Below are 11310 nucleotides of genomic sequence, written 5' to 3' on the forward strand. Positions count from 1 at the left end.
AAAGAGGTAATGTCTCAGAAGTGGGGGGCTCAAAAGGAGGGAAAACCCATGGGTCTCAGAAAGAGAGACCCATGAGAATTCTAAGCTTGCTGAAATTTGTATTTTCTAAGTATATTCAGAGGTCCGCAAAGGAACACAATGACAGAACAGGGGAAGCTAAAAAAGCAGAAGCTAAGTGAGATTTTTGGGCTGGACGAAGAGTAACTGTCTTCCTAGAGTTCCCAGGTTTCCTCCCTGACGTGATATTCATCCGTGTGCCTATTATGACACAAAGTAGTTCTAGTTAGCAATCTACTGGGCCAGCAAAAAAGTGATGACATTTTGCCACATCACTTACATGTCTGGAAAGATTCTCTCACCTGAGGGATCCCATAGATATTTACCCAAATGAATGATAGTTGTATCATATAAACTAACCCTACATTTCATGGTCAGTTCAGTTGTCACAATATGTATTTGATGGGTGAATGAAACTAAAAAACATTAGGATCTCTCAGCTTTCATAGTATCTGACTCGATTGAAGCATTTATTCAATAGGTCTGATTTAGGCACTGACTACCTAATCCATGATGAAATATTTTATGTCTTAAAATGCCACTTGAAAGTGACTATTCCCTTTTCCATGTTGACCCAAAGATCCAGTTCTTAATTGTTCACTAAAGTCAAGATGATAAAAAATTAATGTCCCTTAAAGTCAAAATGATCCTAGGAAAGATAAAATTAGGCATGTCTAATGAACAGTAACCTAGAAAAAAACAGAAATAGAACAGGTAGACTATGAAAAATTCAATACTTCAGATAATTTCAAATATTTGTCTTTTTGGTTTTTCAAGTCACTAATATATATTTGAAATGAGTTAACAGCTTCATCACATAATTATTAATCAAATATTTAAACATATTTCCATGTGTTGTATGTGCAGTATACAAAGATAATTATTACATAAGCCCTTATGTAAACATAAGAGTTTAACTGTAGGAAAGGATAGAAGCATGACAATTCGTCACTAAAGCATCATAATAAGATTGGAAAACCCATGAAATTCACTGTTGTAAAATTACCATTTAGGGTTCTATCATGCCACATCACAGAAACCTCTTCACCAAAGACTTGGAAAAAATGCCCAGAAGAGTTCAACACAGGAATTCTTAAGGATGTAATCCATGTCCTTCTGAATGTGGGTTTGTCTTAAATATTCTAAAGGGAGTAGCTATATCTTCTCTCTTGTTAAGTAAGCAGTTTCAAAGCTGAAAGCTAATTTACAATGTAACTCTAGTAAATAAATAGGACCCTCTGTTATCAGTTTTGTCTATTTATCTTGTACCTAGATTCAAACAATTTTAGCCTGATTTTGTTTACTTGTTCTTTAGAAATTGCTCAAATCTTCTTGCTGAGGGATTTAATAAAAGGATCTATTTGAACTTAAATAACCATCCATGGGAACAAGCATAATGTTTGTTAGAAATGCCTCAGTGACAGGCTTAGGCAGAGGCTCTGGACATAAGAAATGTATTATAGTGCCACCAACAGCGTCACCATTAATATTAACTGTAATAAAGAACAACTACTCTAAAAACCATAAGATAGCACTTTACAGTTGTAGTGTTCTCCTCAAGTGTCTGCTCTTTGCCTCATAGCAGCCTCATGAAGTAGACAGTAATGCACCCATTGTATAGATCAGGTTGCATTTAACTAGCTTGCCATTTTAAAAGAAAATGTCTGAGATTTACAAGAGAGATGGGTTTAATTTTCCTGAGTTTCACAATCTTCCTTCTGTGCCCAACTATATTTTGTTGAGCCCATGATGATATGGTTGATCACATTGAGTTGGAGGAGGCCAATTCTTCTCATGGCTCTGAACTAAGAGAAAGACACCAATGTTCCATACTTCCTTGTGAGGGCACGTCTCTAGTGATCTAAGGCCACTCATTTCCTACCTCTTAAAGGATTCTACCACTCTCCATTAGCACAAGTCTGAGGACCACCCTAGTTTTTGACACATGACCTTCAGGGCATCTGAGATTCAATCAGTGGAGAAGATGCAGATGATTAAAGAAAGTTTAGAAGTTGTCCCAAGATGCCACTTCAAACATAGACAATTTAACCAAGCATCACACTATGGATATATTGAATGTCATTAGAAAAACATCTTTTGGGGTATTACCTATTAAATTCGACCTAAGTGTGTCAAAAGCAAGGGGTCCCTGTGGCAAAGCAGCCCAGGATAAAGTTACGATATCAAGAAGACCTGAGGGATTTTGCTAAGAAAGTTACCTGCAAGTGGTAAAGGAAAAAGAATGGCTAACTTCAACCTTCCTGACACAGAGTGGCCCCACCTGAATTCCTGAATAAAGAGGCCTGGAAAGCCTTGGGTCACCAGGCGCTACAGAAGAGATGCTTCTCCATGTACAGAGCATCACTTCCAATGGAAAAGAATTTTCCCAACAGTTGTTTTGAGCTCCAGAGAGAGTAAGAATCATTAAGAACATTATTATAAACACACTTTTTCCTTTAAATAAAGTGAGGCCATAGGAGCAAGACTCAAGTTCTTTTAAAGGTCCCCAACAAAGACTTTAATGATCACAGAGATGGAGGTGATTTAAATGTTGACAGTGTGGTTAAGCTAATGTGAATTATAATAACGGCTGCTAGAAATAATTAAACACATCAATGCAAAAATCCTGTACTAATAATATTAGCTATTATGTTTATTCCTCACAACCACTCGGGTAGACAATGTTGTGCCAATTTTAGAGAGCAGTTTACCAAGACTCAGGTTTAACATGTTACTAAAGGTTACTCATCTACTCAGGAGCTAGAATTTGAATACAGATCGGATTGACACTGAGACCATGTGGCAGAGAGCATCTGCTGTGCCTCCCACAAAGACATCCTTAGATGCACCGCACTAGTCATTCTTGCCAACTACCTTTCTAACACACCAGATAAGATTTCGTTTTATTTCCTTTTTTTCTGATGTGCAGTTATTAAAAGTATAATGGATGGAGCACGTGTGTGTGTTTGTGTGTCTGTCTGTCTGTCTTTGTGTGTGTATGTCAGAGAGAAAGAGAAAAAGTGAGCAGACATGTCAACTATATGTACTTGCCAATTTAAAATCACATATTGGAAAAATAAAGCATATAAATAAGAGATCCACTGCAGAAACAGACAGGATGATTCAGTTCTAGAATTTCATCATACTTGGCATATGGCCTATTTAGAACAAGTCACACAGCCTGTCTGTTTACCTATCTGATCACCTTTAAATGGGAATACTTCAAATTATATATGTTATAATTTGAGTATATTAGAGTATGATATATTATATCATATGGTAAGTATAATAGAGTATATTATCCATGGTAAATGGCATGCAGTTAGCTAACTGTCAGCTCCTCTTCTAACCCCTCTCTCCTTCATACTTTCAAAGCCTTCAAGGAACAGATATCACTGTACATGCCAGCCCTCTCCTGGGGCATCTATGTCTGGCATGGCCATCACTATTAGGCAGGGCTGCTTCCAGCCCTCTTAACAACTTGTTACATAGGAATACATACTTTCCTGATGCTATAAATTCTGGAGTTAGCTGAGCTACGTGTGTTTCCAGTCTCTCCGTGTCTGTCTACTAGTTTCCCATGTCAGCATGCAGAGGGTCTCAGCAGTAAACATCCTACATAGACGGCTGTCACTGCTATGAGAAGTTTCCTCCTGAATCCTGGCCTTCAACCCAGGTCTGACTGCTAAAAGTAGGCACTGTGGGCCAGTGAGATAGCCCAGCAGGTAAAGGCACTTACCCATGCCTTATAACCTAAGTGTGATCCCTAGAACCCATGGAGTGAGAGGAGAGAACCACCCCAACACCTGCACACTGTTCTCTAGTGCTTGCATGTGTGCACTCATCCTCTACACAACACACACACACACACACACACACACACACACACACACACACAACTTATGTATTGTTTTTACTTTGTTGGTGAACTCGCCTCTCATTTATCCTGTTGCTATTGAGACTTTACAAAGCTTAGATGGCACACCTTTGGGGGGGGGGGGACTATTCACTTTGTTTCATTCATTGACTATTTACTTGAATGACTCAAATCATCCTACCTGAACACAACAACCAGAAAGCACACACCATCTGGTTCCTTTGGCTATCTCACGCATATAGTAGATATAACAGCATCTGACAGAGGCATCAAGGGCTCTGAACTATCACAGAATTGTGTGTGATACATAGGCCAGCCCCCTCAGAAGCCTGATGCATGCTGGGTAAGACAGTTGACGATAATCGAATATGGTGTCCTTAATCACCTGCTCTCCGGAGAGCCATGCACGTGTTCTCCTAAATGACTTTGTCCCACTGCTATCCTAATTTGAAATTTTCTTTTTTTCAGCCACATAAATAGGAGAACGCAGTTTGAAAACCCTGTCCTGGAAGCAAAAAGAAAGCTACAGCAACATAACATGCCCCACACAGAACTTGGAACAAAGCCCCTGCAGGCCCCAGGGTTCCGAGGTATGGTATCTGCCAGCACGCACGATGGCAAGGGAAACATCGACGGACTCTTAACTCTTCCAGACAGATATGCCTGTGGTAGGGGCTGATACGAATGACTGGTCTGACTTCTCCAGTCCTTTCCAGTAGCATTAGGGTTTACATTATTTATAATTAGTTTATATATAGCTACCACAACTCTGCTAAGGACACTGAGTTGCACCCTTATAAGAATTTTACTAGGGACTTTGATAGTGGGAATAGAAATTGTAGAGAGTCTCTGAAGATCAGACATGAGGATGAGGTTTGTTTTCTTCTGACATTACCTAGGTCCAAATCCATCTTCCCCTGTACTGGCCCAGAGAGGCCCTGCAGTGTCTTACTATCTGCCTGACCACAGAGGGTATGTCCTAGGGCTGCTTGTGGACCTGACTACACTTGGGAGCCACCTAGTGGAATGAGTGGCTGCACACTCTTCACTTCTTCCACACTTGTACTGAATTAAACACACACTTTCACACATACACAATCACACACACATACCCTTACACTCATTCACACATTCACACACACACACACACACACACACACACACACAAGAGGCCTTGGTGTCTAGAGCCTCCATTTTCCTAGTCGTGAGCTTATATCACATGCCTGTAGCACTCTGCAATGAATGTAAAGGTCTCATATGGAGATGAGCTCCACCTGTAAGCACTGCTCTGGTGAACACTGCAGAAGACATTAGATGTGGATTCTATACATTATGTAAAAAAATTAATAAAAATATATGTGGTAGGTAAGTTGACACATAAGTTAAAACTCTATCATGATGACTCATTATTTGATAGTTTATCCTATGAAACCAAAAATATAACAATAAGAGTATCATGCATAATATGTAGCTGAGTGGCCACTTACAATCTGGCTACTCTGAGTATCAAATCATACCACATTCTAAAAGTATATGAAATGCTTATCTGCAAAGCTGAGTATGTAGGTACATACTGTAATCCTAGCCCATGAAAGGCTAAGGCAGGAAGATCAAGAGTCCATGGCCCCCTAGATTACAAACCAAGACCTGTTTCAACAGAGTAATTAGGATGAAATTCTTAAAAGCCTCATGATCTATCAACTGAGCTAGGTAAGCAAAAGCAAAGTGCTTATCACAAGTGTAATTTAAGAGACAACTAATTCTTCTTCCTAGTATGGCTATAATTTTAAAGCATTTAAAGTGCTTAGAACCATAGCCATTAGAACTCACATTTGAAAACGTTTATCATATAACAAAGGGGCAAACTCATTTAGCAGGTGCAAGTTCTATTCCCATGACTGGCTTTGACTTCACTATGTCAACATATTAGAAAATGTGTCACCTTTACATTCATAACCATAACAATAAACATTGACCTGATGCTTGCTTGCATTTTAAAGTGTACTAAACACTCTCTGGCCATTAGACATGCATCTGATATATTTATAACATCTCACAGCATTGATGTGTAAACAAAAGCTAACTCAGTCCCACCTCCAGGCTCTCTTTCTAAACGATTCTGACCTTTAACTACACACCAACTGTGCACCCTTCTCTGTTGGTGTAATCTGCACATTTCAACCAATCTATTTGATTTTCTACCCCATGCAATGAAGGTTCTGTGTAGGACCAGCCACTCATATGTCCCTCCTCCCTGGGAACTCTGATAAGTAGAGCAGAACAAGTCAGATTTTATTTGAAGGCTTTCTTGCCATTTGACACAGCCCTTTTTTATCCTCAAGAGGGCTGATTTTTAAGAGAGTGAATACTAGTAAGTTACTCTGCAAACACACAGCTTTGCACGGTTCCCTCGATGCTTGCGGTGGCTCTGTATTTGTAGGATGCCCTAGATGTCTGTCCCCACTCAAAGTGGCCACCTGCTTGCGCTTGCGCCTTCCATGTGGGGTCTCCCGCATCTGCCTAGGGATTGCTATTCAGTGGTTGGCTGTTCTCTGATAACTTGTCTTCAAAATGCCTTTTCCTCTTTAACTCGTATTGTAGAGAAGCCACTCTTCACCCGGGATGCATCCCAGTTGAAGGGCACGTTCCTCAGCACCACCCTCAAAAAGAGCAACATGGGCTTTGGGTTTACCATCATTGGTGGAGACGAGCCGGATGAGTTTCTACAGGTGAAAAGTGTGATCCCGGATGGGCCTGCCGCACAGGATGGAAAAATGGAGACAGGTAAGCGCCCCTGAGCTACGGAATTGCCATTGCTGTAGTTCTTTTCTATAAGCAATGTGTGGAGAGCCCAACCTAACTTCCACAGATTCCTTTGTGATTTTAATTCCAAAGGCAAAGATCTCTTTAGTTTAAAAAGAATGACAAAGTGTATTTTTCCTATCTTAAATATTTTTAGCTGAGATTATTTGTTAACAATGTAGAGAATCAATTTCTTCCTCATTTCTCAAACTGTCCTGTCTGTTCGCTAGTCAACAGAATTCTTGAGACTTACCTCATTTGAGTTAGGTCAAACTCCTTCTTAGAGAAGAGATCAACACATCACACTTATATTCAGCCACTGATATTTTTAAACCTGTACCAGGCCTTCAGTATTCGTATGCTAAATTGTTCAGGGTAGATATTTAAATGTGTAGACGTATCTCATAGAGAAAATTTTTGAGTGACATTACTTTTTATATGTACCTATACAGTGTATCAATTTAATTTAATAGACTTTTTTAGTCATTATAAGTTAATTTTCATATATAGTTATTTGGATGTCTAAATGGTAACTGAAATTGATTTCACATGGGAATACAGACCCAGATTATTAAGGACAGGAAAATACAAAATATGATAAGTCCCAAAGTATAAAAAAAAAAAGTTAATGAAGTAGGCCTGATTTAACAGTCTGATTGGTGATCTTCTTACCTGGCCTATGACTTTAAATGAGTACATAATTTACAATTAATAATTTTTTTATGTGGGAAAATTAAATAACTAAATTTGATCATCTGTTTATAAGATGCTCATACAAGAATTTTAGTGGTGTTATTTCTAAAGTACTTTAGACAATATTAAAAGTATTAAAATTATACCCACAAAGAAATATAGTCTATCATCATTTTTGCATTTTTTTCCTGTGGATTCAATTTACGGTATAAGAGGCACAAGTCAGAGAACTGTGTTAGGCAAGAAGCTCTATCGCTGCTGTGATTATATGTTTATTAACTGGGTTATTTCCATGAGTCCAAAAGGTACTTTTATATGGAAAGAAAACATAAAATTGAGGTGTTCATTTGAAATTGCTTATTTTTAACATTGTCAAAGCTTTATAACCATTTATTAGTTTCTTTATGCCTGTCATTTTTCAAGATTCCTTTGTGAGTAAATTTTTCAGTACTACTCACTAGCAGGGGGCAATGTACACACTAACACTGTGTCTCCTGAGAGACCAAGGTCACACCAAGGTCAGAATGTCAAGACTCTGGTGTGGGCCCTAGCAGGTTAACCACACTGCAGTGGACGGCCAAATATACAGGAACACGTGGACAGCACCAGTGGACTTGATGGCTTCTGGTTCTGTTTTTAAAAGCAGAAAGAGAAATGGGATGTATCTGGGAGGAACTGGGGCAGAGAGGAGTAACATTGTCAAAATACACTGTATGAAATTCTTTTTAAAAAACTTTGAACTTCAAAACTCACCACATTTTGAAAACACAAGTGTTTTAAATATCATGTGTATGTAATTTTCTATGAGTTAATGTCCAACAACAGTGTCTATCTAGAGAGACTTTAAAAGCTATCCATACCTTCATGCTGCCCTCTAAAAACACATAAGCACTGAGTAACTATTAAAATTACTCTTACAGTGTTCAGCCAGGACACGCAGAAGCTATGGAATTCAAACCTCTTTAACAGAGAAAGGATCCTCAGGGCTCTTGAACTTGTGCAAAAAAATTGATCGATCCATTTTTTTCCAAAATAAAGAACCAAGTTACTTTTCTGTGTTAGTTACAAAATGAGAAAAGACTTCTTGTGGAAAGTTGAAAACAAAATATAAATATTTGCACAGTACGTCCTTTTCTTCTTGTGCTCTAATTCACCACATCACGTGGGAAGAACCCTCACGGTACTACAAAGCCAAAGCTTAATTCAGAGTGTAGCACACTGTGTTCATTGAGAAGATCACACGGCAGCTCCTAGTAGAGAGGGAAGAACCAAAGGCCTGAGTCTGCTTGCTGTTTCCTGTTTAGTCTGCTCTGTGAATTTGACAGGCACTTCTCCAGCTTCTCCCTCCCAAACATTTAGTGCGCTGGGGCTGCTAAGGAAGGCGGGACCTCAGTACCAGTTTACATCTAGAAGGGGTTTTCGACACATTAACAAGCTACTAGAACCCAATGTGATGAGTTTACAGTACCCCTAATGTGGGCACAAATTCAGGAGAATGTGGAAATAACAGATTTTTTAAATTATTTTTTAATTTATTCTTCTCTCATTTATTACATACTAAATACAGTTAACAAAAAAAGTTTTAAAGAGAAGGGTGTTGCAATATGAACTAACTAGTACCTTCAGAGCTCCCAGGGTCTCAACCACCAACCAAGGACTGCACATGGTGGGACTGATTGTTCTGGCAGCATGTGTATAGTAGAGGATTGCAAATTGATCATCAATAGGAGAGGACCTCAGCCCTGTGAGGGTTCTGTGCCCCAGTGTAGGGGAATGCCAGGGCCAATAAGTGGGAGAGGGTGGGGTGGCAGGCATGGGGAGGGGGGAGGCAACAGGGGTTTGTTTTTGTTTTTGTTTGTTTCTTTGTTTTTTGGAGGGGAAACTGGGAAAGGAGAAATTTACATGTAAATAAAGAAAATATCTAATTTAAAAAAGGAAAAAAAAGAGAGAAGGGTGTTGCATAATGTTATTGGGTCTTTAGAGGAATGATAATTTCCTTTATTGGAAAAGAATTTAATAAAACAAAATATAATACTTTTTAAATATTCAAAAAATATATTCGCATCTAATTACAAGATAATTTTAACACATATGTAAGTGCATTTCTGCAACACTGAACAAGTTACAGTAAAAAGAATTGCTATTTAGTTCTGCAAACATTTAGTGAAGGTCTATGCATGCCAAACATTCTGCTAATTAATGAGGATGCAAAAGCGGAATTACAAATGTTTCTGTCCCCCCCAAAAAACTGAAGTGTAAATTGAAATAATGAGTGATATGTTGATGGATGTTTATTTTAATGAGATGATAAAAACGCATACCTAAGTAATGAAATAGTACACAGGAAGAAGCTGTCAATGTTTGGAGGAGAAATTCTCCCAGTGCTCTAAGACATGATGATAATGGTTTTAAAAGACGAATAGATGCTTGCTGGCTGAGCGAGTGAGGAAAGCTGGTGGGAGACACACACATGCAAATATATTGGGAAAGACTTAAAAAGTTTTGTAAGCCATCTGTGTGTGTGTGTTAGTGTCTTCTCTTGGGAATACATTGGTAGTGATGTATAGTGTCAAATGACAGTCACAAATGGGAAAGACTAACAGGACTTACTGTACATACCAAAAAACTATATATAATCATATATCCTAAAGTTATAACAGATCATGGACATGCATATCTTTACCTAAACTTCTTTGGAGTCAATTTTCAGCCAGTGAAGCACAGAACCTTACTCTGTGACTAACGTTGTTCAGGCTCATAATCTGTAGATCTAACATACTGGTCTGGTGGTAGCAGGTAGACATTTTGGTTAGGTTCTAAGAAACTGAACCCAAGGTTTTGAGCATGCTATATGCAGGTGCTATACCCCTGAGTGTATCTGCAGCAGCAGGTGTAAACACTTGAACAGGTGGATGGATGGACGGATAGATAGATTTAGGATGGATGACCTTATAACATTTAAATGGGCTGAATTTTGAATTCCAGTTTTGTGATCAAGCCTAGTCAATGATGCTAATTAAAGTAACTCACCACAAAAACAAACGTAAATCCGTTTTTCCTCTTCAGCATGACATATAAACAACTATATTAGAGACTAAATTATTATATTTTTAAAGATTAACCTTAAGTATTAAATAAACTTTTAAAATAACAAAACAAATACTATAGAGATTATGGGAAATCACTGATGTTTAAGATGGGTGCTCTCATTTTATATCAAAATAAACATGGAAGTAGTTTAATCGACCATTTCAGCTTTTGGTTATCTCTAGTTTAGGGAAACACATCAATAGCTTGTAAGAACACAAGAAAAACAACCATATTAAAAAGTTTCTCTTGGGTTCTGCACCAGAGCAAATGGGGTGAGCAGGGAATTCTCTCTTATTTGGCAGTGACATCTGGCAAGGAGTATAGGACAGGCAGAAAACAAGCGCAGTGTCCTTCTGGCAGTTCTTTGACAACTGACTGGCTCCCAGTGGTTCCACCTGATGTCCAGGAACTATCTAATTCTGACTATTAAATATTCTACATTTCTAGAAATCAAGGACTACAGACCCCAATAATATTCTTTAAAGTATTTTAGCATCTATGCTGCCTAAGTATGTAAAGTATTCTAAAAATCAAATTTGGTATGACAGAGCTCATAAAAGTCAAGGAGTCTGAAAGGTATTTATCAACCATCTTCTATTGAAAAACTTTCTCATTGCACTGTTTTATTAATAAGATCACAAATAAGTACCATGAAGGATAGGCATTCCTTAGTCCCTGGCATTTCTTCATTTTCATGACTTAGTTGTGCTGCGTTTATACTCAGTGTCTGTCTGTATTTATAAAAGTAGTAGGATCCAACTAAGTTTTACATCTTTTGGGGTGTGTGTGTG

At 38.3% G+C, this 11310-nt stretch overlaps 1 protein-coding gene across 13 annotated transcripts in view; it reads left to right on the top strand.

Annotated features, from left to right (window-relative positions):
- Magi2 (membrane associated guanylate kinase, WW and PDZ domain containing 2) overlaps positions 1–11310 on the top strand; it is a 1461753-nt gene that overhangs the window by 1137809 nt on the left and 312634 nt on the right. For all 13 annotated transcript variants that reach the window (XM_031380053.1, XM_031380052.1, XM_031380051.1 and 10 more), the window contains 2 exons: positions 4403–4524; positions 6536–6718. In XM_031380053.1, the coding sequence (XP_031235913.1) occupies positions 4403–4524; positions 6536–6718 (305 nt within the window). The remainder of the gene's footprint in view (positions 1–4402; positions 4525–6535; positions 6719–11310) is intronic.

The sequence above is a fragment of the Mastomys coucha genome, unplaced genomic scaffold, assembly GCF_008632895.1.
Source record: "Mastomys coucha isolate ucsf_1 unplaced genomic scaffold, UCSF_Mcou_1 pScaffold19, whole genome shotgun sequence".
In the NCBI taxonomy this organism is placed as follows: Eukaryota; Metazoa; Chordata; class Mammalia; order Rodentia; family Muridae; genus Mastomys; species Mastomys coucha.